General features: G+C 45.4%; 7 protein-coding genes across 7 annotated transcripts; 2 read left to right on the top strand and 5 right to left on the bottom strand.

Annotated features, from left to right (window-relative positions):
• Window positions 1-204: 204 nt before the first annotated feature.
• On the bottom strand, window positions 205-1,484 carry AGABI2DRAFT_228284 (hypothetical protein). The gene is made up of 4 exons (XM_006456298.1): window positions 698-1,484; window positions 487-635; window positions 342-430; window positions 205-287 (listed from the first exon to the last, which is right to left on the bottom strand). The coding sequence occupies exons 1-3, from the start codon at window positions 1,366-1,368 to the stop codon at window positions 372-374; spliced, it is 879 nt and encodes a 292-aa protein (XP_006456361.1). The 5' UTR covers window positions 1,369-1,484; the 3' UTR covers window positions 205-287; window positions 342-371.
• Window positions 1,485-3,301: 1,817 nt separating this feature from the next.
• Window positions 3,302-4,320, bottom strand: AGABI2DRAFT_122267 (hypothetical protein; the record flags this gene model as incomplete). The annotated part of the gene is made up of 3 exons (XM_006456299.1): window positions 3,302-3,501; window positions 3,553-3,721; window positions 3,937-4,320. 3 exons carry the CDS (start codon window positions 4,318-4,320, stop codon window positions 3,302-3,304), a joined length of 753 nt encoding a protein of 250 aa, XP_006456362.1.
• Window positions 4,321-7,066: 2,746 nt separating this feature from the next.
• On the top strand, window positions 7,067-7,567 carry AGABI2DRAFT_195514 (hypothetical protein). The gene is made up of 2 exons (XM_006456300.1): window positions 7,067-7,267; window positions 7,325-7,567. The coding sequence occupies exons 1-2, from the start codon at window positions 7,112-7,114 to the stop codon at window positions 7,457-7,459; spliced, it is 291 nt and encodes a 96-aa protein (XP_006456363.1). The 5' UTR covers window positions 7,067-7,111; the 3' UTR covers window positions 7,460-7,567.
• Window positions 7,568-13,504: 5,937 nt separating this feature from the next.
• Window positions 13,505-14,752, bottom strand: AGABI2DRAFT_122268 (hypothetical protein; the record flags this gene model as incomplete). The annotated part of the gene is made up of 5 exons (XM_006456301.1): window positions 13,505-13,726; window positions 13,777-13,931; window positions 13,986-14,162; window positions 14,241-14,310; window positions 14,369-14,752. 5 exons carry the CDS (start codon window positions 14,750-14,752, stop codon window positions 13,505-13,507), a joined length of 1,008 nt encoding a protein of 335 aa, XP_006456364.1.
• A 3,901-nt stretch (window positions 14,753-18,653) lies between these two features.
• On the top strand, window positions 18,654-19,176 carry AGABI2DRAFT_122269 (hypothetical protein; the record flags this gene model as incomplete). The annotated part of the gene is made up of 4 exons (XM_006456302.1): window positions 18,654-18,719; window positions 18,776-18,900; window positions 18,960-18,994; window positions 19,046-19,176. 4 exons carry the CDS (start codon window positions 18,654-18,656, stop codon window positions 19,174-19,176), a joined length of 357 nt encoding a protein of 118 aa, XP_006456365.1.
• Window positions 19,177-19,845: 669 nt separating this feature from the next.
• AGABI2DRAFT_211278 (hypothetical protein) lies at window positions 19,846-22,027 on the bottom strand (the record flags this gene model as incomplete). Its single annotated transcript, XM_006456303.1, has 11 exons — window positions 19,846-19,883; window positions 19,947-20,071; window positions 20,122-20,394; window positions 20,450-20,531; window positions 20,593-20,779; window positions 20,832-20,845; window positions 20,895-21,018; window positions 21,071-21,332; window positions 21,383-21,571; window positions 21,630-21,762; window positions 21,817-22,027. The coding sequence occupies 10 exons, from the start codon at window positions 22,025-22,027 to the stop codon at window positions 19,987-19,989; spliced, it is 1,560 nt and encodes a 519-aa protein (XP_006456366.1). The 3' UTR covers window positions 19,846-19,883; window positions 19,947-19,986.
• Window positions 22,028-24,848: 2,821 nt separating this feature from the next.
• Window positions 24,849-26,099, bottom strand: AGABI2DRAFT_122271 (hypothetical protein; the record flags this gene model as incomplete). Its single annotated transcript, XM_006456304.1, has 3 exons — window positions 24,849-25,273; window positions 25,336-25,662; window positions 25,754-26,099. The coding sequence occupies 3 exons, from the start codon at window positions 26,097-26,099 to the stop codon at window positions 24,849-24,851; spliced, it is 1,098 nt and encodes a 365-aa protein (XP_006456367.1).
• Window positions 26,100-26,146: the final 47 nt, after the last annotated feature.

A 26,146-nucleotide genomic window follows, 5' to 3' on the forward strand; every position in this document is an offset into this window, starting at 1 on the left:
ATGTATCAATGTGTGCATTGTAATTATGTTTCGTGTTTTGATATCCACTTTTGTCGACGGCAAACACGAAATATGACAGACGTGAATTGCCATGACCGGACACGACGAATGAAGTGTCCTCGTATCGACATCGGCGTTTGAAGTATGGAGAATGATCTCTAAATCTCAAAGTCAGATTTACGCCAGTAACATCCTCGCGGTAGGCATTGACCATCTCATCATAATCGACGAAAGGGTCACGGGTGGGGAAGGAGTAGAGGGCGCCGGACAGAGTAGCGAATAAAGGACTAAAGGATTTTGATCAGGATCAAGACGAGCGTTTCTAAAATGGTGACACCTACATGAAAATGAAAGCATAAAATACTGATAAGCTACTGGTTCCGAACAAAGTGTGCAGCTGGTCCATTCCGCCTTAGAATACCGATATTGGCTGACGGAAAAACAGTTCAAACCGTGAGTAGCGAGGATAAAGGGAAATGGATGTACCTGGCTTTCGTTCCCATCCCTTCCGGCGTAGTTTCTGACCTTTGAGGCCAAGAGCACGATCGAGGAATTTATTCGCTTTTGTAGAAGGATTAGATGTTGATGGAACGGATTGGAATTTTGAAGGTTGAAACGTTCGAACAGTCCGGGACCTTGATAGTGAATTTAGATGATTAATGGTTCAACGGATGTGTTAAGGGTTAAACAAACGTACCCGACAAGAATATCTTTGGCTTTCGAGGATGAGGAGGCTTTTTTACGCGATTTGTCAGTTTTCGTGACTACTTTTTTGTTGGACTCCGAGCCGTTCTTTGGCTTATTCGGTGGCTGAGAAAAGGCAGCCTGGAAAAGCTCATCTGGAAGGTAGTTATTTGGCTTTGAATTAGAGCGAGCGGGTCGTTCCGTGGAAATAAGATCTGCTTCGTCCGTAGACATTTCTTCGTCGTCATCGCCTGGGCCTTTGAATTCACTTTCGTCTTCATCCATACTGCTATCATCAAAACTTGACCCGTCGTCAAACGCCTCGAATTCTCGCTCGCCTTCACTTTCTTCGTCCTCGGCATCATTCATGGCGCGCAACATCCTAGTCTCTAGATCCTCTTCATCCTCATCCTCAACCCTCTCCTCTCCTCCCTTTCCCTTTCCCTTATCTAAACCGTCCACAAATTCCTTCTCATCGTTTCCTTTCCTAGACGCAGCGCGCTCCTTCAGCTTTCTATCCTTCTCCCGATTCTTCACCCTCGCCTTCTCTCTCACCGTCGCTTCAGCTTTTCGAATATCAGCGGTCTGTTTGCGACTTGATTTCTTGGATTGTGTGAGGGTCACTGTTTCGGGAGCATCGGATTCGGAATCGTCTGAGGGTGTGGGGGGACGTAGAGGAGGCATCTTTTTTTTTTTCGATGTCGAGTTCAGGTTTGAATTTCGATATAGGATTGTCACGTGTCACTAGTCTCTACGGATCAAAGTCTTCAATAGCTTTGTTGTTTTTCCCAACAAGACTGACGCCAGACAACATCCCATTTTGACTTGCAATAGTCCTATCGAACCAAATGCTTTGACGATTGCACGACCGGCGGATAGATGGGAAAGAGCCCGAATCACCCCAGGAAATTATACGCCGCCGTACGTTTTGGTTGGGATATAATAGAAAACGTCTGACCACAAGGGCGAACCTATCCAGGTCACTTGTTCTGGTACTCACACTGAAGCCTGGTTCCTAATCGCATGCCGATGGACAGGCGAGCAAGTCTCTTGCATTGAAGAAGCATCATTTCAATTAATTCGTGCGATCGGTCGGGACATATATCCTTACTGCGAGGGCTGCTTTATTCTTTTCATTTTCTGAAGTATTTATTGGATAGACCCAATCATCTCAAGATAGAGCTTTATATGGGCACCGTCGACCGACGATTCTTGCATATACGCCTACACTCATGAACGTATCTTCAACAGCCTGGACGATCCGCACAAGCACCAAGATGATGCTAAGAGGTAACGTACCGCCGTTTTCTCCGTTGTCGAAAGGTCTCATCATAGCCGTCTCTTCTTCTATTATTGGCCATTCGATGATCATACATTATACTTCCATCGACAATCGAATTCAATCAATGTCTTTCTGTCTTTCTGTTTTCCTATTCATAAGGTACGCGGCAGACATCCGGACCCATCGGTCTCTCTCTGAATCAATGTTTTAACCGACTCGGCGACGACGTGTAAGCTGGGTTTTTGAAAAACTCGATACATGACCGATCCTCAGGTACGCGGATACTTGAAAGGGTACCAGGACGAACGCGCAGAAAAATTCGACATGTTTCAGGGGCAGTCAAGCGTAAGTCTGCGAAAACTTGCTTTGTATCCATCTTCGATAACCTTACCGAAATGTCCAATAAGGAAAATGAGGATTCAACGCACCGAAGGAGGAGTTCCTCGATGATCTTGGATATATCTCATCGAGAGACAACCGACTTTCATCTCTCCGATTACGAAGCTTCGTATCGGGCTGTAAGTCTGCTTGGCGCTGAGTCGGACGTTACTGCTCTTGTGATGGCGGTGGCACGTTATCCTGATGGTGCCGAGAAATTTAGGAAAGAGTAGGAAGGGCTGGGAAAAGAAACAGTACGTCGTTTCGGGATTTCTTCAGTCTTTGGCCTAATTTATATCCTATTGACAGGCGTACAAAAGCTACCTCAGCATCAGAATCAAATTCATCGTTGACAATGACGTGGGGTATGTCATGTACTCATCTATTCACCTGTTTACGCACTAATGTCGATTTAAGATCAAGCTCAATAACTCTTCGCGCGTCTCGCGCATCAGATAACTGACCTATAGCTAGTATTCTCCATAAAGACACCACCATTTCAGTATCGTAATTCACTAGCGGCAACATAATTACTTTGCACCGAGACTAGATGATTACACTAAGGACACTGGCCCTTGTCTACGGTGATCATTTTGCATATTACTGCATGTTTCGTGCATGGCGACGTGGGCCATTGGTAGCAAATTAACAACAAACCAAGAAACGTAACTACGTTCGAAAGAACGCATACATCGCATATGAAAAACAACCAGTCTATCAAATTCAGTAACTAGGCTGATGAGCCCTGTACTAGTAAAATTTCGGGCTCTAATTTATCTTCAGCTGGGTGTATATTCGTGTCGGTCCCGTTGGCAGCACCCGATCGTGTAGTAATACGATTCCAATGTAGCGAGCTAATATTGCCGTTCCCGTTTCGTGACTCGCGCGGTTTGTGTGATCCATATGCTCTTCCACTAGCAACCCGATACTGTACAAGGAGATAAGCAATGATCTTGGTTAACGGTTAGCCAAACATTTGGGTATGGTGATATAACCGTTCACCTCAATGTAGGTTTGAGTGTTCCCAAAGAATTGCTGCACTGGGTGAGCGAAGATATAGAATATCAGAGAGACAATTGTCCAGGCAGACTCGAAAGCATATGACTCGATAAGCATTGCAGCAATATTCATGTACGGAGTTGATAGCTGCGATTCGCCTAAGAATATTCATGAAAATTAGGACATTGAAATCACAAATGCTTTCCTACCAATTAACTTTCTGTGCCGCCGACTCTGAGAGACAAGAAATCCAGCTATCAAGATGGTGGGAAGGATTATGATTATTGCCTGAAGTGCATACTCCGCAGTTGCTGTCTTCAAATCCTCACTCATAGAGTCTGCAGGTCTTAGTGTAAGACTAAGAAATATTGTTCTGATCTGCAATGCTAGAATCACATAGCATTTAGTGCGGACTCCGGGAGTCAGCAAGGGACATTGACGACTTGCCTATGAAACTTAACCAACACAATACTGGAAGTACGACAACGATTCGGACGTGTCTGGTGCCACTCCAGACAACCCATAAGCGCCATATCTGGGTAAAGTGACTTCATTTGGCTGAAATAACAAAGGAATTGGAAAAAGGGAAGCACCTGGATTGCTGTCGTTGAAGCATCAACTACAGCCACGCAGACAAGGCCCAGCGCTATCGCTGGCTGGGTAAGATATGTTGAGCTCTCGTATACAAGTGGTCCCCCGGGAAAGTTGGCATGCTTGATATATGCGTCTTGAATAACCCACGCGTTCGATATGAGGTAGTAAAGTCCACAAGACATGATGATGGTGGAAAATGTCATCATGAATTGAGTTTGTCTTCTTCGGTCATGGTCCCGGAGTTGAGGAAGTGACGCATGGAGATATAAACAGTAAAGGGAAAAAGCAATGCCATAGAGTGTCCCGCCAGCAGTTGTACCGCTGACAAGCTCGAGTTGTGTAGCGAGAAGTAGTGCTCCCTGGAGTGGAGGATTTGCACTCATCGAAGAAGAGGAAAATGGCATCCGAAAAGATTTTCTGTTTGTTTATAAACAATCGTTGGCGAGGGGGAATCAAAAGTGCTATAGGCGTATTACACGTAGTATGACTGCGACCTCTTGTCAATCACTGAAGTGTTCTGACCATGATCTACTTGATCGGTCGGGGTGAGTTTCCGCCTGAGTCGCGTTGACCGGTGACCACTGGTGCGGTGAGAGTGGATTGGATTATTCGGTCGTGGTGAGAGCGTCACTCTACGGGAAAATCAGACCGACATTACAAGACACTTCCTGGATGTGTTCGATACTTTTTCTCCACGGTCCGCGTTTAATGGCACGGAGATCAGTCAGAGTGGTTAGACCACATCTCTATGTCACCTGTTTTCAGCTTCTTGCCGATTCACCCGAACCGAGGAATACTGCGAGGTAGTCAGAATGACAAGGGACGTACAAAGGCCGAATTCTCTCACAACCTGAGATTTCGGGCTTTCGGAGCCCCAATCGCATCATGCATCAATCCCAACCTGAATGATCTCTCAGTTTACGTATGCACTTCTTGTTCCGTATTTGGCTACAACCGATACCTCTATCATGGCTGGGGTCACCGTTGGACTGTTTTCCTGGCCGAAGCGACGAGAAATATCATTCAATGAACTTGCCGATGGACTGGACGACGTAGAGAAGTTGTTCCGAACATAGATTTTGCCCACAGGCACTCGCCCTCTCGCCCTGCCTCCGCCGAGTCGATGGCTCATGAAATGTCGTTCGAAAATCAGTCTCCTAGCCCTATTTTCGTCTCGTGTGCTGTAAGACTGACAAGCGACTTTTACGCTCGTTTTTCGGTGCCATGGATGGGCGCTTCTGGTTTTATCGACTGCTCAGATGTCCCACTGGGTGTCAGTGGTAGACCCCCCGTATGTTCTTTATGGCTCTCTTCTCTCTTTTGATTCTATTTTTCACATCGGATGACTGGAGTACCCCATGTTTCTTTTTGTTCACGATACAAGTGGGGATGACGAACATGGACTCGAAATTTGACAAGCAAATCTCGACATGCATACTTGTGCTAGGTGCGTTACAAGTAGCACATATGATTTCTCCTAACTAAAAAAATTTCATTAGGAAATTAGTCATCAGAGGAGCGATAACCAATGCTTGCATATGGATGTTTTTCACGCTTTAGTTTGAACGCTTCGTTTTCGTCCTCATCAGCAACAAGAGGTATTTTCAGTGGTAAGCAGCTCTACCTACCATTTCTCGTCTAGTAGGGCCTCTGTTCAACCACGTCTTCAGTGTAAATGTTCAGAGCCGCAACGATTGCCAGTGCTAATTAACGGAGAATGAGAACCTTGAACGCACCGGTGACAGAGTCGAAGGGATCGTTCATGATGCATGATGGGTAATGCATTGATGAGTGGAGTACTCGTACCAGGTAAGTGAAGACGACGTTGAGTAATATATGGGGCATGACCGTGAAATGAACCACAGATTTTCCAGTGGTCGCGCATTGCGGCTTACTCTGTCTACCCCCCATATGGCTTTAGGCGAATAACGCTGAAGACTACTAAGGAAGTGTCGATGACTCGAGTTCTATCTTCCTCGACTCTTTCCTGGTCCGCTACTCCTCGCCTGTAGTTTTCATCGGCGCCTAACATCCTTTTCGGCTTTTTCGTTGTACCTGTAAGCAAATCCTCTCTCTCTGCCGTTCCGAGCCATCATATTGACCATATAGCCTGAATCTTCCAAGCTCCAGAAGCACGAGCTTTTTCGACCCCGGGGTCAGAGATCTTGTGATACCGAGCCCTCGCTCTTCTATCATTGGTCGTCTGACAATCCCGCGAATCTGCCCTCGTTTATTGAGAACGATTACATTGGATGACTGCGTACTTTTCCTTCAAGCTCGGAACTCCACTGGCTTCTCGAGTTGCGCGCTTGCACGGTGTACTTCAATGACATGTCCGAGTTTATCTAACGAACAAACGATATTGGCGACAAGCTGTCAGAGACCAAACCCGGTAATAAATTAACAGCAAAACAAGGAGCGTATTTATAGTTGAAGGAAGATCAGATAGGATGGCAGATGAAAAAGCATACAAAATAATGAGCCTATCAAAGCCAGATATTATATATCAGATACAGCGACTAGGCGGGTGAGCCTTGTACTAGTAAGATTTCGGGCTCTGGTTTATCTTCAGGTGGGTGTATATTCGTGTCGGTCCCGTTGGCAGCACCCGATCGTGTAGTAGTATGATTCCAATGTAGCGAACTAATATTGCCGCTTCCGTTTCGTGACTCGCGCGCTTTCTGTGATCCATATGCTCTTCCGCTCGCAACTCGATATTGTACAAGGAGATAAGCGATGATCTTGGTTAACGGTTAGCCAAAAAATTGGGTATGGTGATGTAACTGTTTACCTCAACGTAAGTCTGAGTGTCCGAAAAGAATTGCAGCAATGGGTGACCGAGATTGAAAAATGTCACAAAGAGAATTGTCCAGGCAGACTCGACAGCATATGACTCGATAAGCATTGCAGCAATATTCATGTATGGAGTTGGTAACTGTGATTCTCCTATAAACATTTATCAAGATCTTTAGGACATTGAAATTTCAAATGCTTTCATACCAATCAGTTTTCTGTGCCGCCGACTCTCAAAGATGAGAAATCCAGCTATCAAGATGGTGGGAAGGATTGTGATTATCGCCTGAAGTGCTAACTCCGCAGTTTGTGTTTTCAAATCCTGACTCACAAAGTCTTGATCCCTTACTGAAAGACTAAGAAATATTGTTCTGATCTGCAATGCTAGAAACGCGTAGCATTGAGTGTGGACTCCGGGAGTCAACAAAGGACGTTGACGACTTGCCTGTGAAACTTAACCAACACAATACTGGAAGCATGACAACGATTCGGACGTATCTGGTGCCACTCCAGACGACCCACAAGCGCCATATCTGGGTAAAGCGACTTAGATTGGTTGAAATGACGAAAGCAGTGGAAAAGAGAAGCACCTGGATTGCTGCCGTTGAAGCATCGACTACAGCCACGCAGACAAGGCCCACCGCTATCGCTGGCTGGGTGACAAAAGTTGAGTTCTCATATATGAATGGACCCCCTGGGAAATTGGCATGTTTGATATATGCGTCTTGAATAACCCACGCGTTCAATATGAGATAGCACAGTCCACAGACCATGATGATGGTAGAATTTGTAATCATGAATCGAGTTTGTCTTCGTCTGTCATGGTCCCGGAGTTGTGGAAGCGACGCATGAATATACAGACAGTAGAGTGAAAAGGCAATCCCATAGAGTGTCCCAGCTACAGTCGTGCCGCTGACAAGTTCGAGTTGGGAGAAGAGAAGTAGTGTTCCTTGTAGTGGAGGATTTGCATCCATCGAAGAGGAAAGGTGCTAATGGCGTTTGAAGAGATTTTTCACCTGTTTATAAACATTCGTTAACGCCGGGACTCGAAGGAATTGTAGACGTAATACGCTACCGGGAACATCCCCATCCAACAGCGACTGAGACCATGGGTCAGTCAATGTGTTCTGACCATGACCTACTATCTTAGTTTCGACAAATTGGGGTGAGTTGCCGCCTGAGTCGCATTGACCAACTGGTGAGATAAGAGCTCGGATACTGTCATACTGGGGGATTCCGAACTATTGAGTGATACCATTGTATTTACCAGCGCAGGCGAACCCAGTGGAGGATTCGCGCGGTCGAGGTGAGAGCGTCATCCGATACTACAAGGTGACTCTTCAAGCTTCAACGAATATCCAGTGCCTGACTTGCTGGATATGTTCGATACTTTTTCTCCACGGTCAATGATCATGCACATGACGGAGATCATTTGTTGATCCCTGTTTACACTGTCAGAGCCGGTTAGACCACATCTCTATGTCACCTTTTTTCAACTTCTTACCGAGGCAACCGAACCGAAGAAACCTGCGAGGTAGTCAGAAGGACGAGGGACGTACAATGGCCAAACCAACTGCGTTCTCCTCTCTGGTCTTACTACCTGGGATCCCGGGCTTTTGGAGCTCGATGTTCCGCATTTGGCTACAAACGATACCTCTATCATGATTGACGGGGCCGCTACTGGACTGTTTGCCTGAGTGAAGCGATTGGAAGCACTATTCAATGGACTTGGCGATGGACTAGACGACGCAGAACAGTTGCTCCGAACATTAATTTGCCCACAGGTACACATCCTCTGGCCCTGCCTCCGCCGAGTCGATGGTTTATGAGATGTCGTTCGAGCTAGGAGGCTGACTTTCGTCTCACGTGCTGCAAGACCGACGAGCGACTTTATACGCTCGTTCTACGGTGCCACGGATGGGCGCTTCTGGTATTTTATTGACGACTCGGATGTCCCACCGGGAGTCTAGTAGGGCCCCTGTTCAGGCACGTGTTCAGTGTGAATGTTCAGAGACGAACGATTGCCAGTGCTCATCTAACGGAGAAAGAGAACCTTGAACGCACCGACAAAAAGTTAAAAAATCTAATCTAAAAAATGGTGACCGAGTCGAGGGAATCAATCATGATGCATGATGGGTGATTGGTGATGGGTGGAGTACTCGTATCAGGTAAGTGAAGGCGACGTTGAGGCATGACAAAATGAACCGCAGATTTTCCAGTGGTCGCACATCTTGCGGTGTACTCTATCTACCCTAGCCCCATATGGATTATATCTTCGTCGATTCCTTCCTGGTCCGTTACTCCTTTCTCGTCCATGACCCTTTTGTCAAGTCGTATAGGCTTCGTCAGTGACCTAACATCCTTTTCGGGATACTTTTTTGTTGTACCCCTAAGTAAATCCTCTCCCTCTACCTTTCCGAGCCATCATACTGACCGTGTAGCCTGAATCTTCCAAGCTCCGAAAGATGAGCTTTTGGGACAGGGCAAGGCCATTGGCGTCCCAAGTTGGTTTTATGATGCTCAAATTCTGCACGCGCTATCCTGTGTTCTATCAACAGACCCTGTTCGTAGTCGTGGCTACTGTTTATTTATTTTTTCAGAATATTCAGATAGTACTGATCCTTTTCGAGATACAGATCTATATGCACATCTTCAAGCCAAGATTATTCTTTCATGCATGCCTACGCTCATGAAAACTGCTCCAAGCACGAAGATTATGCCCAGGTAACGTATTGCAGTTTTCACCGTTGTCGATTGATCTTATGATACCAAGCCGTCGCTCAGCTTCTATCATTGGTCATCCGACAATCCCGCGATTCTGCCCTTATTTATCGAAAAAGATTACATACGATGACTGCGTACTTTCCCTTCAAGCTTGGAGTCTCCCTGGCTATTCTCGAGATGCACAATTGCACGGTGTACTCAGGAGAGCTATAAGTGACATGTCCGAGTTCTTCTGACGAACAAATGCTATAGGCGACAAGCTGTCAGAGGATTAGTTATCAAACCCGGTAATATATTAACAGCAAGACAAGGAGCGTATTTACAGTTGAAGGAAGAACAGATAGGATGGCAGACGAAAAGCATACGAAATAAGGAGCCTATCAAAGCCAGATAGTATATATCAGATACAGCGACTAGGCGGGTGAGTCTTGTACTAGTAAGATTTCGGGCTCTGGTTTATTACCAGGGGGGTGAATATTTGTGTCGGTCCCGCTGGCGAGGTCCGATTGAGTAAGAGTATGATTCCAATGTAGCGAGCTAATATTGCCGCTTCGGTTTCGTGACTCGTGCACTTTCTGTGATCCATATGCTCTTCCGCTAGCAACCCGATACTGTACAAGGAGATAAGCAATGATCTTGGTTAACGGTTAGCCAAACATTTGGGTATGGCGATGTAATCGTTTACCTCAATGTATGTTTGAGTGTTCCCAAAGAACTGCTGCAGTGGGTGACCGAGGTTAAAAAGTGTCAGAGAGAGAATTGTCCAGGTAGACTCGACAGCATAAGACTCGATAAGCATTGCAACAATATTCATGTACGGAGTTGATAGCTGCGATTCCCCTACAAATATCGATCACGATCACTAGGTCACTGAAATCTCAAATGCTTTCATACCAACCAATTTTCTGTGCCACCGACTTTGAATAATGAGAAATCCGGCTATCAAGATGGTGGGAAGGATTGTAAGTGCTGCCTGAAGTGCTAACTCCGCAGTCTGTGTTTTGAAATCCTGACTCGCAAGGCCGGGACCTTTCACTACAAGATCAAGAACTGTTGTTCTGATCCGCAATCCTAGAATTGCATTATACATTTAGTCTGAACACTGGGAGTCAGCAAGAGTGACTTGCCTGTAAAAGCTAACAAACACAGCACAGGAAGTAGTACTATGATTCGGACATATCTGGTGCCACTCCAGACGACCCATAAGCGCCAAATCTGGGTAAAGTGAGTTAGATCAGCTCAAATGATAAAGAGGGTTCAAAAAGAGGGTTCAAAAAGAGGGTACCTGGACTGCTCCTGTTGATATATCAACCACAGCCACGCAGACAAGGCCCACCGCTATCGCTGGCTGGGTCATATAAGTTGAGTTCTCGTATATGAGTGGACCCCCTGGGAAGCTGGCATGTTTGATATATGCGTCTTGTATAACCCACGCGTTCGATATGAGGAAGTAGAGTCCGCAGAGCATGAGGATGGTGGAATTCGTAATCATGAATCGAGTTTGTCTTCTTCGGTCATGGTCCCGCAGTTGGGGAAGTGACGCATGAAGATATAGACAGTACAGCGAAAACGTAATGCCATAAAGTGTCCCGCCAGCAGTCGTAGCGCTGACAAGTTCGAGTTGGGTCAAGAGGAGTAGAGGTCCCTGAAGTGGAGTAGTATCTGCGCTCATCGAAAACGAGGAAAGGTACTGGTGGCTTCCGAAGAGATTTTCTACTTGTTTATAAACATTCGTTGACAAGGAGACTCGGCAGCATTATAGACGAAATACACTACCGGAAATTTGTTCATGGTGACTATGATGATATCTCAGTCAAGGTGTTCTTGCAGATATAGATTAAGAAAACAACATTACAGATACTCGAGCTTCCTGATGACAGCCGCACTCTGTGGCCGATATTGCGTATTTTTATCTTCATTTTCACTTTTGAGTGGTAACGGTGAGGTGCCACCTGAGTCGTGTTGATCAACTCGTGAGACAAGTGGCGCAGAGGATTTCCGAAGCACTGAGCGCTCATCATTGAGTGATACCATTGTATTTAACAGCGGAGGTGAGCCTAGTAACCCAGTGAAACTAGGATTCACGCGGTCAAGTGAGAGCGTGGATAAGTATTCTACGGCAAAATGAGACTGATCATACTAGAAGGTGACTCTTCAGCGAATACCATCTGCATCATCCGCTGAATGTGTTGGATGCCTTTTCTTAACAGCGAGTTGAGCCGCCGTCCGCGTGAACACAAAGATACAAGGGAGAGGAAAGTCCCCAGCCTCTCATACGCGAGCCAAACATAAGCAAAGCTTATGTAAATCTAACGATTGAGTCTCTCGAAGAGAGGCTGGCATGAGAAATATGTATCTCAATAGATGTACAAATATTTGAAAAAGTAATTCAATCTCTTTCCACCAAAGCACGTATGAATTTTAATTATCACTGGGTCAATACAATGCGGAGAGTCAAGGCAAATTAGAGCGTTACACCGTGAGACTCATCCGGTGATGGCCGAACGACCAGTGGTGCCAGCCTCTCTTCGAGAGACTCAATCGTTAGATTTACATAAGCTTTGCTTATGTTTGGCTCGCGTATGAGAGGCTGGGTAGGAGCCTGAGGAAAGTCTTCACTCGAACGAAAATTACAAATGCCCAGTTGTTGGTCCCTGTTTGTTTCCGTGTTGTCCCCCTAGACAACCGTCCCCCGCCCCCGCTGAGTAGATGGCTCATGAAATGTCATTCAAAAATTTCTTGCCCTGGTCTCATCTCATGTGACGCACGACCGATGACCGACAGGGAAGGAGTTTAAATTACTCCAGGAATGGTGCCGAGGATGAAGATAGCCAAGACGTTGGTGATAGAGAAGATGGAGGAGGATTTGAAGGACTCGGAAATGGGTCCAGTTTCGGTGATAACAGTAGGATTAAGACGAAATCCCCCCGATGATAGTGACGAAGGAATGTCTGGACGAAGGTGACCTTGTCATTACGGAACAACCTACTCGTTCAAGTCCAAAGCCGACTAGCTATCTACACCGAGGGATGTCCTTGTCGGGCGCGGGTAGGTCGCGTGCACCTTCGCTCATCCGTTCACCTAATACGTTCTCAAGGTCTAGGTCTGTTCGAACACTTCAACCATCAAAATTATAGCCCATTCCAATCATCGTCTAATCCTCTTTCGACAGCGAGCAAATTCCTTGAACATGTTCTTAGCCCCAAAGGCCGAATGTAACTCCGGAAGGGATGGGGACGATAGCCACGTGTGTGCATTTCCGTTTACTTTTACTTCACACGTTCTGCTTCGCTGTTATAGCCAATATCGGCATGTTAAGACAGAATCGCACAGCCGCACACTTCGTTCCGGTTTGATAGCTTGTCTATATTCGTGCGCTTTATTTCTCATGTAGGAGTCACAGCTTCGAAAACCCTCGACTTCGTCCTAATTAAAATCCCTCAATTCGTAAATCTTCTCAGCGTGAGTTTCCGAGAGGTGAAAGAGAGAGCCTAGGGGCAGGATGACGCCCAGCACGGCATACAATGATGAGGATCGTGATCATGGTGTTCATAATCGATGGGAGTTCCAAGATGCGCATCTTAGTCATGACCAATATTGCCTATATCCCATGAATTCGAAATTTTACGTTTTCGTTCCGCTAGCCAGCTCATTGCGCTTGGGGACGAAGACAGGTGTTGATATTTAGCATTCTTTCCAGGTTTTCTGAGGCCGCAGTGTAATAGGAAGAGGATCTGTCGTTCTCAGTTCCTTTTTCATCTCCAGCCTTCCTCGTCTTTCATTTCATCCTCACTCGCTAATCTTTTGTTGATCACCACTAGGATTCGGATCACTGTGAGGATCCTTTTTCGAGGCATCTGTTTACGACGTTTTGTATTCACCGCACGTTGCATATTTGACGTCCACCATTGGTAGTAAATTCAACAGAACAGGGAGCGTATTCACAGGAGAAGGAAGAATAGATACAACGTCAGACAAAAAGGCATACGAGAATCAATTAATCTATCAAAGCCAAAGCAGTAAGATACTAGTATATAACAGATATAGCGACTAGGCGGGTGAACCTTGTACTAGTAGGATTTCGGGCTCTGGTTTATTTCCAGGGGGCTGAATATTCGTGTCAGTCCCGCTGGCGATATCCGACTGCGTGGTTGTATGGTTCCAATGTAGCGAGCTAATATTGCCGTGTTGGCTCTGGGATTCGCGCGCTCTTTGCGATCCATATGCTCTTCCGCTAGCAACTCGATACTGTACAAGGAGATAAGCGATAATCTTGGTTAACGGTTAGCCAAAAAAATGGGTATGGTGATGTAACCGTTTACCTCAACGTAAGTCTGAGTGTCCGAAAAGAATTGCAGCAGTGGGTGACCGAGATTGGAAAATGTCACAAAGAGAATTGTCCAGGTAGATTCGACAGCATATGACTCGATGAGCATTGCAGCAATATTCATGTATGGAGTTGGTAACTGTGATACCCCTATGAATGTTTATCAAGATCACTAGGACATCAAAAGCTCGAATACTTGCGTACCAATCATTTTTCTGTGACGCCGACTCTTAAAAGCGAGAAATCCAACTATCAGGATAGTGGGAAGGATCGTGGTAATCGCCTGAAGTGCTAAGCCTGCAATTCCTGTCTTCGTATCCTGAATCACAAGGTCTTCATTCGCTAGTGTAATATCAAGAAATATTGTTCTGATCCGTAGTGCTAGAGTGGCAGAAATTGAGTATGGAAGTGGGAGTCAGCAAGAGACATTGAGTGACTTGCCTGTGAAAGCCAACAAACACAGCACAGGAAGTACGACAACGATTCGGACATATCTGGTGCCACTCCAGACAACCCATAAGCGCCATATCTAGGCAAAGTAATTCAAAACAGCTCTGATAATGAAGAAGGTTAAAACAAAATGGTACCTGGATTGCTCCTGTTGATATATCAACTACAGATTGGCAGACAAAGCCCACCGCTATCGCTGGCTGGGTAAGAACAGTTGAGCCCTCATATACGAATGGACCCCCTGGGAAGTCGGCATGCTTGACATATGCATCTTGAATTACCCATGCATTCAATACGAGATAGTACAGTCCGCAGAGCATGATGATGGTGGAAATAGTAATCATGAATTGGGTTTGTCTTCTTCGGTCATGGTCCTGGAGCTGGGGAAGCGACGCATGGAGATATAGACAGTAGAGTGAAAAGGCAATGCCGTAGAGTGTCCCAGCTGCAGTCGTGGCGCTGACAAGTTCTAGTTGTGTAATTAGAAGTAGGGGTCCCCGGAGCGGAGGATTGGCGCTCATCGAGAAAGAGGAAAGATGTTAATGCATCCGAAGACAAATTCTACTTGTTTATAACCGTTCGTTGATGCAAGGAATCGAAAGTACTATATAAAGCGTGATACGCTACTGGAAAAATGGTGGTGACTACGAATGTATCTCAGTCAAAGTGTTTTCTGAACAAGATCAATCAATCGTTTGCAGATATCGATTTTCGTCGCGAGCCGGATAGTCACCAGTCAACCAACATTATGAGTTGGGATTGAGGGTCTTAGGCTATAGGGCCCGAGATCCCCAGGCGGTGAGATCGAAGCTGGAACGCAGTCGGGTCACCCCAAAAGCGTGGGCTTCGATCACCTATGTTGGCTGACCGGGCTTCCAGTAATAAGGGTTCGGGTGGGTGGGAAATAAAAATAAAAGATGTAGAGGTGCGGAACGTATAGGACCGCACCGATAGAGTAGTAATAGTAGAAGAGATAAAAAGCGACGTGTCACTCCAATCACAATTGATCATATGGTTCACACACACGGTCTTCGCTCCGAAAATCAGACCGCGCTCGTTCCTCGCGCGTTCTTCCACATATATAGATAGGTAAAGAAAACAGCTTATGGATACCCGAATTTCCAGCTGACAGCCGGACTCGAGTGGGAGACATTCTGTGATCGAATTCCGTATATTTAGCCTTGGGCCCTTGCGCAGGGCCAGGCCTTGGACATAGACAGGCCTGAGCCGGCAGCTCACCAGAAATAAATTATCTTCATCATCAATTTTGCGTGGTCACTGTGAGGTGCCGACTGAGTCGTGTTGATAATCTTGTGAGGTGAATGGCGCGGAGGGATTCCGAAGAGCTAAGTGCTCAGGTGCTCGTGGTCATCAGAGAAGTGATACTACTTAGTAGTAACTTAGTACAAGTCAAATGCCATTTGTTGATCCCAGTTTGCATTGTCAGCGCACGTGTAGTGATGATGCTGAATATCTATTGTCGTCACCCAATCCTGCCAACGCAACTGAATAATTCGTGACTGCATTTCTTCGGTCTCATTCCCTGGCATCCCATGATTCTATAGGCCTCAATCTCCCATTGACTCCCAACCTCCGACAACTCCAGCGTTCTCTCAGCCTTGCGTATACACTTTCAATCCATATCTGGCCACCAACAATACCTCCCTCATATTTACGGGACCGCAGTTGGACTGTTCACCTGGCCGAAGGGTTTGGAAATACCATTCGATGGACTTACCGATGGATTGGACAACGCAGAGAAGTCGTTCGGATCACGGAATTCACCCCCAGATACCTCCGCCGAGTCTATGGCTCGTGAGACGTCACCCGGAAGACTAGTCTCCTTGCCTTGTCTTCGTTTCATGTGCGCACCACTAAAGAGTGACTGGGGAAGAGTCTGGATCTTTCCAGGAGAATCCACATCATACGCTGAGTGAAGATTCCTAGTCACTTATTCTGGCACCCCCGAGCTGAAGTTTGTGTTCAGTCGTCCACGGATGCACTGGTGTTCATTTCTCTGCCTTGGATTGAAGAAGAAACGTCAGCTACGCCGTAGGATCGGTCGTGTCATACATTCATCCATACTGTAAGCGTCTTTTCACAAGGAACACTTCTTTTCTTTCTAAAGTATTCATTTTATCATCGCCTACAGGCTGTTGTCCTCGAATGAATGTAGTGTTTATACATTTCTTCTAGATGTATAATCAACCTAGTGCTGTCACTATGACAACCACCGAACCACTCGTATTTTGGGTGCAAGGGCTGAGCGGTTTAAGCGCTTAGCTGGTTTCATTGAGTGCTCAGACATCCCGAATGGGAGGTCAGCGGTAGACCCTGGGTATATGGCGAATCTCTTCTCTCTTTCGATTCGCATATGACGTCGGATGGCTGATACCCCTTGTTAACAAGAATGTGAATATCCTACCCAGTTCCTTTCTGTTCAAGCTACGAGTCGAGACTTCGGAATCCAACTCAATGTTCCACTAGTTATTTTCGAGATATATGCTTGCGCGAGGTGCGTAGATTGAGTTACTGGTGGTAGATATGGTTGTCTCTAACGAAAAAAGAATTGATAGAGGAGAAGTCATCAGAAACGTGATAATCAACGCTCAAGTATAGATCTGAGGAAGATGACGGCGAATATGTATCACCAGCTGGAAATACTTAAACTCGTGCTTCCCGTCGTCCATGAACTCGAAAAGAGGGTTTTCGATCTATTCACTGAAGTCATTACACATCAGGTAAAGACAGCTTGATTGATTCGTCACCTCCAATGCTGAACTTCAATTCTGTTTCCAGGTCGGCCGTAACCCACAGGTCAATCCAAAATGACGTTTGTTCCATCTTCAACCCAACGTTATTCTTGCATACACACCTACACTCGCGGCTTGTCAGCACATGTTGGACGTCCTCAAAGATCCTAAAAAGCACCAGGGACCGCGTAAGCGAGGATAAGCGTCCATTGCAACAGCCGTTAATCACGATTTGTGACTGATAATCGTGATATCATGATTACTCTTGTACTTATATATTATTATTGTGTTAGAACCACGACTGATAATCGTAGTAATCATGATAATATTAATCATGATTACTATTTTGATCATGAGCAATAAATCTAGCCATAGATCTAATCTACAAATAACTTATGTTTAATAAACATAGCCTTAATTGACCAATGAATGCAGCTTACTTAATCAATTCCATTGGAGATGGCTTCAGCGGGGCTCGAACCAAAGCGTTCGCGACAGAACAATAGCTCTACGAAATTTTACCATTACACCATATGGATCATTTATTGTTTAATAGTTATCAATTTATAAGGGAGTAACACTGCTTTTGTGATGCCGTATATTGCATAAGTGTTTTGTATCTTTGCTTGGACGCCTGGCGTAACGGCACGACGGGTGCATTGTTCTGAGTCCCAGTCCAGAAGGCTTCAGTTCAATTCCCGGTGGTGCCGACCGCCAAATTTCCAGTGTGCACTGACATCTATATTCTATCTTCAATCTAAGTAGTTCAGAGTTAGTAGTGTATTTCCCATGGTAGTTAATTATATACGTAGTAGAAATGATTGTTAGATTATAATCACGATTATGATTATCGCACAGTAGATAAGATTAAAAATATAATCATGATTATAATTGAAGATAAGATTACAAGATTATAATCATGATTAAAAAATCGCGATTATAATCGTGATTAAACATTCTTTTCTACGCCTGACAAAATCACCAGTCCCAGATGTGCGGGTTCCGGATAATAAATATAATCATGATTATATATGTATACTAATTGGGGTTAAAAATTATCATAATGACGATTAGCAGTCGTAAATCGTGATTTACGACTGTTGCCATCGGGGGATAATCCTGGCTTACGCGACCAATGAAAGCACCGAGATCTTGTCAAGAGGTGAAGTACTGCTACTGTTGTTTCTTCTTCCGTTGTCTAATTATCTCATCATCTCGCCCTTTCGATAACCACATGCATAGGGACCCTGTTTAAGTACGTCTTCAGTGTAAAGGACAGAGCCGCAACGATTGCCAGTGCTCACCTAGCGGAGAAGAAGAACCTTAAACGCAAGCGACGTTGAACACTATAATGGGGCATGGCAATTGAACAACAGATTTACCAGTGGTCGAGCATCTTACGATTTATTCTATCCACCCTACCCCCTGACATATGGCTTTCGGCAAAGAACCCTAAAGATTACCAAGGATTTGTCGATTGGTTCTATCGTCCTCGACTCTTTTCTGGTCCGCTACTCCATCCTGTCCGTCAATTCGCATAGTTTTCGTCGGCGCCTTACATCCTTTTCGAAATACTTTTCCGCTGTACCTGTAAGCAAATCCTCTCCCTCCGCCATTTTGAGCCATCATATTCACCTAGCCAAGCTTGGGGTAAGATCATTGGCGTCCCATGTTGGTCTTACCCGTTTTCGGATACCTGGCATCCTTTTCTTTATTGGAAAACACTTTGGTACAGGTGGGCGTTATTTTCATTGGTTTTTTCACGATGTCCCGAGATTGATCTGCCCGCAGATTACAAAAGGTGTTATCCTGGCCACTGCGTGTATCCATTTGCTTCAAGACTCGTTTGGAGCCCTCCAAAAAGGCCCGGCCAAAGAGCATTTTGGTAATATCGGAGACTATACAGGCCTCATCATGTACGTGCGGTATCCTGTCTGCACGCGGCCTATACGACCCTGACGATGTTTTAATTTAGTCTTGTATCTCTCCTCAGCATTTTCCTTATTGAATGTCCGTATCTCAAATCTTTTCGAACTATTATTTGTTGAATCGTTATCTTAGATTTTTGCGATTCTTATGTTGAACATCTACACTCCGAACTGCCCCAACCGCCTTCACCCGAAAAATCTCAAGAATCTTCCATAGAACGTTCACCGCATCCCGCTTTCTCGCCCTCGACAGCAGTAACATAATAACATTGCAGGTTCCTTCCTTGTCCACTTCGAAATCGCAGCGAGGTAGATTGGAGACTAGTGAGAGTACCCCACTTTTACATCATCACCCTCGTATCGCACCACACTCCACTCATCCCCAGCACAACCATGCTCACCACGTCCATTTACCTACTCTCGTGACCCAAGATGGAGCAAGCGTGGTTCCATCAAGAGATTTCTAACTGATCTTATCTCAGCTTCGCTCACGGTTGCTGTGGTGTTTCACCAATTATTCGAAGGCTTATCGCTTGGGATCCATTTGCCGCACTTCCCTCACCGCCTTCTACCAATGTTGAACTCTCCGCTCTTGGAATGAAGTCACAGTGGGGTTTCAGGGATGCAGAGATGGGCGCAAATGACCTGACTGATGGAGAAGACGATGGTGACGATGGTGATAATCATCATCTACGGCAAGTTGGCGGTATTGAGTCTCTTGGCTGGAGTCGGAGGAATGGTTTTGATTGGATTGGGAGAGTAATTTGCTCTTATCCGCCCCACACTCCTTGTCTCGTCGCCTTCGATTTTCACTTTGGAAAAACCCTTACAGCACGTGCTTTCTACATTTATTATAATCTGCTCGTCTCTGTTCTGCTATTGACGACATTTCTTTGTTTTGTTTTTTTTTTGTTTTGGCTTTTTTATGCTACAGGATTGGCTTGTATTTCGTGTTTTCTTATATGCGACTGCTGTCATTAGTGTATAGTATTTATGACTTAAAGATGTTCTTTAAATATGACGATGTAATCCACGACGCGTAGGGGATAAGACAAAGACATCTCTTACGGCTAATTAAGTATCAAGAATAGAGTTCTGAATCAGTTGCTTTGCCTCTTCAGACCGAGGTACAATTCTACACTCAAATGCTTCAGGGTACCTGCTGGACATTAGCAGGCCTCAAAAAGCAACGAACCTTTGCTAACTCACACAATCAAGCCGTCGGTCATCTCCGGTCTGATTTCTTCCTCTTTTCCATTCTCATCCAGGCTAGGTTTAATATCATAAACCATCAAAACGTGGGTTACCGTCAAAAAAAAAGATGCATCAGCGAAAAATCGCCCAGGACAAATTCTTCTACCAAAGCCAAATGATGCGACGCTCGGATCCCGTACCGATGGATCAAGCTCGCCGTTCTTGAGGAAGCGGTCCGGGTTGAAATTGAGAGGCTCTTTGTAAAATTCAGGGTCATGAAGAAGTGACCTGAAGTTCGATCAGAAACATGGCATAAGAGTCTGATGAATGGTTTGCTATTTACCATGCATTCCCCAGTACATAAGTACCCTTCGGGATATAATATCCATCGTATTCATCCGCATTGGAACTCATATGGGCAATTCCTGAAGACGATGAAGTTTGAATGGTCTGACTCTCTGACAACGGAGGAATAATCACGCGTACCAAGGGGACCGATAGGTTGCCACCGTTCAGACTCTTTTAATAATGCACTGATGTATGGAAGACTTGATCTATCGTTGAATTCAGGTAGGCGATTACCAAGAACCCGATCGAGCTCAGCCTGGGCTTTCTTCTGTACATCGGGATAGATTGCCATGGTCATGAAAAATGATGTCACTAACGAGACCGTCTAACAGAGTCGTTTAGAAAACCTCCCAAGGTCAGCTCTTCGTGATTCTCACCGTATCTGCGCCAGCTGTAGATAGCAGTAAGCATTAGCAAAAACTCAAGCCCATGAAACTTACCAACAAACCCACTGGCACATGTACTACGTCTCACCTTTTCTTCCTCTTTGCCTTCCGGGCTATCATCATCAAGTAGGTCTTCCAACATGGCCGTAGCAATACAAGGCTTAGCTGTTCCCGCTTCCTGTGCACACCGTTAATGTTATATATGGTAGTAGAAGGTGGACCATTGGCACCATTTGTTCTTTCACACGGTTCCAGGGGCTGTTGGCGACGATTGAGTTGATGTCGCGCCATACTTTTGCTTTCCTCTTCCATTCAGCTCCTGGAAACCATTCTGGGATTATTTTCATTACAGGAAACATGTCCACCAGGAAGGAGCCCGGATGGCCGGCCTCAGCTAGTCCTGCAAGTGTGGTCTCTGCATGACCGATATACGATTCGTTTTCCCGTACGTCCATGCCGTATAAAGTCTTTAGAATACTGTCCGCAAAGGCACTATTCGAGCACTATGAATTCTTGACTCTCATACAAATGGAAAGACCCACTATCGGATGTGATACCTAAATTTCTCAGGAGATTCCAGTAGATTGCGGACAAACGCACGGGTAGAACCGATTTGTATAGCGTGATACTTATTGACGGCATTAGGATGGAAATGGTCATGAAAGTGGCGGCGATGTCGTCTCCACCATGTTCCGTATGGTTGAAATCCAAAAGCATAATCCCATCCCATCCTGAGAGGATGCAAATCAGTATACGCGCAGTACGTCGTACGACGTAGATTTCACAAACATTTCGTTCAACATCACCAACCGAGGACGGTCAGAATAGTTAGAGGACCGCCGTTCAAAAATGTCGTATACTCGTTCGAGGCTTCCGAGGATGAGAAAACCCTTCCCAAATACTTTGAAGTAGATTATGTCACCTTATCTCGAGTTATTGAACAACAGCAACATAAATCGAGGATGAAAGGCTTCACCATATATCTTGAACCATTTGTCATACTCCAACCAGGCTTTGAATGTGGGAAACGAGAAGAGACTACCGATAATGGGGTAGCCTTTCGGACCTGGTGGAAGTGGAAGGTTGTTTGGGTTCTCTCGACGTTCTTTTATGTATCCGTGAACAAACCAGGTGCCAAGGGCAATACCAGTGACAATGAGTAAGTCTCCATTTGAAAGGAATGGCATGGTTGAATGATCCAATCGAATATGCTGGCAGGCTTTATAGCTGGGGTACCTATGGTTCCCACAGCTGCCTTCTTATTAGAAAGTGCGGAAGCACCAAGTCCTTTAAAATCGCAGGAGTATTGCAGAACGGATCGGTATAGATCTCGTTATAGTTAGAGGTGGTAGGTCTATTCTTATTAATAAGACGACAGGTGTGGGTCAGAGCCAAGTCATTTCCCATGTGGTAAAATGGTACCGAACTTCGAAGGTATCTGCCAGTGAGGGACCTCAGTGAAGCCTTAGGCCTTAATGTTCATATACATGAGAATCCAGCCTGGCGGTACAGATGTTGAATCCGCTACTTCGACGGTAGCCGATGAATTATCAACATCTCGCAGACGCGTCATACCAAATTCTAAACATGGCCATCGGTGCCGTTATACATGCCGGCCGCCACTCAATGACACTGTTAACAAAATTTCAAGGCAACTCTCGGAGCATGCCGCCACCTGAGGCCTGAAGCTTGAAGTTTGAACTGCCCTGAGGGAGACGATTGCGCATTCGGGCTACGAAAATATAAAGTTTGTCTTCGTCTGTCACTGTGCCGGAGTTGGTGAACGGATGCATGGAGGTATAGACAGTAAAGTGAAAGCAATAGATCTTTCACTTCTGGCTCGTCTGAGCGAGTGGCCACCCAGGTTGCGTTGATGAAATGAGCAGTGAGACTCGGCAATTGCAAAATTTGGCTCAGGACTCATCGATTTATAGCCAGTTATACATTGTACTGGTAATAGTGATTGGCACAAAGTCTGTTGAATTTTTATGCAGTCTCTAAGTGAAAAGCCCTTCCCCGAACGAGCAGAACGCGAACATCCGAGAAAAGTTTGTTGATCCCTGTTTGCATTGTTCGGACCGGCACCCGTCTGCGCCCGTGTTCAAACGGCCCGGCCTTTGTGTATCGGGTACAACTACCACCCTCACAGTAACCCTACAGACGGAATTTAAACAAGAACAGTTGCAAGGTAGAATGCTGGCGATCCCAGGCTTTGAGCGCTCCCCAATTTCCTAGTACTTCGAAACCCTCGACGCTATTTGATCACACACTTCCACTGCGTACTAGTATCCCGGCACAGATGAGATGTTGCTTCAGGCGTTCAGTCTCGTTGTCCATTTCTACCTCTGTCCTTGCATTGCCAGGACCTCGGGCCCGCTATTCCACTGTTTTATGAACCCAAACCGCTGTAGAACATTTTCAATGGACTTGCTTATGAATTGGCGGGAGGAGTTTCGGAGGACTCTCTGAGTTTCTCCGAACAGAAAAACCGCTCGCAGACTTCTCTGTCTATGCCCAGTGCATCCCTCTAGTTGCCCACTTTCTTCTCTCATATGACCGGGAAAGATTCTGAATCGCTCTAGGGAAATCTACGTGGTACGCTTTGGATGCGCTAATAATATGATCACTTGGGTGAATACTTTTTCTCCAGGTGACTCGTTCCAGCGCTCTGGGCTGAAGTTTAATCTCCGATCTTTCACTGATGCATAAACGAGGAATAAGACGAAACAACTCATTATTAGATGGGATCGGTCGTTGCGTATATCTTTACTGTGAGCGCGTCCCTTTACTCCAAATACTTCTTTCTCATTTTAAAGTATCTACCAAATTAGGGGTATAGATTCTCCATGTATGCGTGACGTCTGTACAGCAAATGAACATGATGCCCCGCGAATGGATATGGTTAATCTAGATTCTAAGGGACTCCTTCCTCCTGAACTCAAAGGGCTTGTCCTTTCATACTCATCAATGCCATAACATTCTCAAACGTCTTCGTGTTAGTCCGAATTATCAACCACGTGTTTGATGTGAATCTTTAGAGCGGCAACAAGGGTCAATACTCATTCAACGGAGAAGAAAACTTGGAGCGCAGCGGTGGCTGAGTTGGGAGTCTCGATCATGATGGCAGGTGAAGGTGGAGTGACACGAAAGAATCAACCCCAACGGTCGCGCATTCTACTCTGGCTACTCTGCACATGGCTCTCGGCGAAGATCCCCAAAGGCTACCAAAGATCTGTCAACGAGTGTTGGGGCCTCCACTTCTTTGTCATCCATCCGCTCTCTTTCATCGCCTTTTACTCCTTCCTTGCCCGCGACTCGACTTTTGTGTCGAGTGTTTTAACAATCTCCGCCTATACCTTAGAAAATGGTTATTGTTAAGCACCTCGGAGCGGAAGTTGCTGAAACGTTGGAGATGATTTCATTGAGAGGCAAAATGAGCTCGAACTTTCCGGAAGCTTCGTATTTGGCTGGAAGTCCGTTCGACGCTGGGTCGGATACAACTGGTTCAACTATAAGTGCTGGTGTGATGGAGGCGGCATGTTATTCCGAGGCTGCGGAGCAAGTCGGCGAGGAATTGGATGAGGTTATTATCATATAAAGACGTACGTCGTTCAATCGTCATCTTCTTATCTTTTCTCCTGACTTTTCATTGGCGGTCAGCACCTACGGGCGGGTGACTAAGGTATTCACCTGAAATCACGGCGTTTGTAATGGAAGTGTTAAGATGGAGGCCTGTTACTGCGGGTACCTACGTACCCCTTTTTATGAATATAGTTCAACCCCGAATTCATCGTCGAAAGAAATTGCCTCCGATAAGTGCACCCATCGTAGTGTTTCGTACACATATCTAGAAACGTCTGCCATTGGAAATATATTAACAACGAAATAGTAAGAAACGTAGCTACAAACAAAGGAAAAGTACATATATATACATGACAGTATTATGTACGCATGAAAGCAATCAGTCTATCAAAGTCTAAGCAACGAGAAAATATATAGCAAATTTAGCTAGGCCGGTGGACTCTGGACGAGTAAGATATCTGGTTCAATTTTATTTTCGGCAGGTGGACGAATATTCGTGTCGACCCCACCGGCGGCAACCGATTGCGCGGTGGTATGGTTCCAGTGTAGGGAAGTAATACAATCGCGTCGGCTTTGTGATCTATATGCTCTTCCGTTGGCGACACGATATAGCACAAGGAGGTAAGCAATAATCTTGATCATTAAAGGTTCACAATCAAAATCAGGTAGTAAGATGATTGCGATGTAACCATTCACCTTGACATAGGTCAGAATATCCCCAAAGAATGGTGTCATTGGGGCCTTAAGATTAATAATTATTGCGGTGAGAATTGTCCAGGTAGATTCCATCGCATAAGATTCGATAAGCATAGCGACAACATTTATATATGGAGTTGATAACTGGAATCTTCCTATGGATGAATATCTATCAGCATCACTAGGGAACATGAAAAATGATCTAATGACTTCGTACCCATTAGTTTTCGTTGGCGCCGACTATGAATGATGAGAAATCCGGCTATCAGGATAGTAGGAAGGACGGTGAGTATTGCATGAAGTGCATACTCCGCATTTTGTGACTTCCAAGCCTGTTTGATTAAGTCCCTATAGACCGTTACTGTAACGTGAAAGAATAATTTTCTGATACGTAATGCTGGAGATAATGGCGTAGATTTGAGTCTGGGAGCCGACAAGAGACATTGAGTGACTTGCCTATGAAACCCAAAAAACACAGGACTGGGATTGTTATAACCAATAGAACATATCTGGTACCACACCAGACAACCCATAAGCGCCATATCTGGTAAATTAATTTAGATCAGCTGGATTAAGTAGGTAAGAAAAAGATCGCACCTGGATTGAAGCTGTTAATATATCAATCACAGACTCACAGACAAGGCCGACGGCTATCGCTGGCTGAGTAACGTATGTTGACTCCTCGTAGGCATATGGACCCTTTGGAAAATTGGCATGCTTGATATACGCATCTTGAATAACCCACGCGTTTAATATGAGAAAGTAGAGTCCACAAAGCATTATAATGGAGGAATAGATAATCATGAATTGTGTTGTTCTTCGTCTATCATGATCCCGGAGTTGAGGAAGCGATGCATGCAGGTATAAACAGTAAAGGGAAAAAGCAATGCCATAGAGTGTTCCGGCTGCAGTGGTGGTGCTGACAAGCTCGAGTTGTGTAGTGAGAAGTAGTGCTCCCTGGAGTGGAGGATTTGCACTCATCGAAGAAGAGGAAAATGGCATCCAAAGAGATCTTCTACTTGTTTATA

The sequence above is a fragment of the Agaricus bisporus genome, assembly GCF_000300575.1.
Source record: "Agaricus bisporus var. bisporus H97 unplaced genomic scaffold AGABI2scaffold_13, whole genome shotgun sequence".
Lineage (NCBI taxonomy): Eukaryota > Fungi > Basidiomycota > Agaricomycetes > Agaricales > Agaricaceae > Agaricus > Agaricus bisporus.

Bases quoted from the DNA above. Each gene is read 5' to 3' on its own strand.
- AGABI2DRAFT_228284 (XM_006456298.1), bottom strand. From the start codon at position 1,368: ATGCCTCCTCTACGTCCCCCCACACCCTCAGACGATTCCGAATCCGAT. The intron at 636-697 runs GTACGTTTGTTT...TTCACTATCAAG, and splicing joins GCCAAAGATATTCTTGTCGG to GTCCCGGACTGTTCGAACGT. The intron at 431-486 runs GTACATCCATTT...TTTTTCCGTCAG, and splicing joins GGGATGGGAACGAAAGCCAG to CCAATATCGGTATTCTAAGG.
- AGABI2DRAFT_195514 (XM_006456300.1), top strand. From the start codon at position 7,112: ATGCTAGAAACGCGTAGCATTGAGTGTGGACTCCGGGAGTCAACAAAG. The intron at 7,268-7,324 runs GTAAAGCGACTT...AGAAGCACCTGG, and splicing joins CCCACAAGCGCCATATCTGG to ATTGCTGCCGTTGAAGCATC.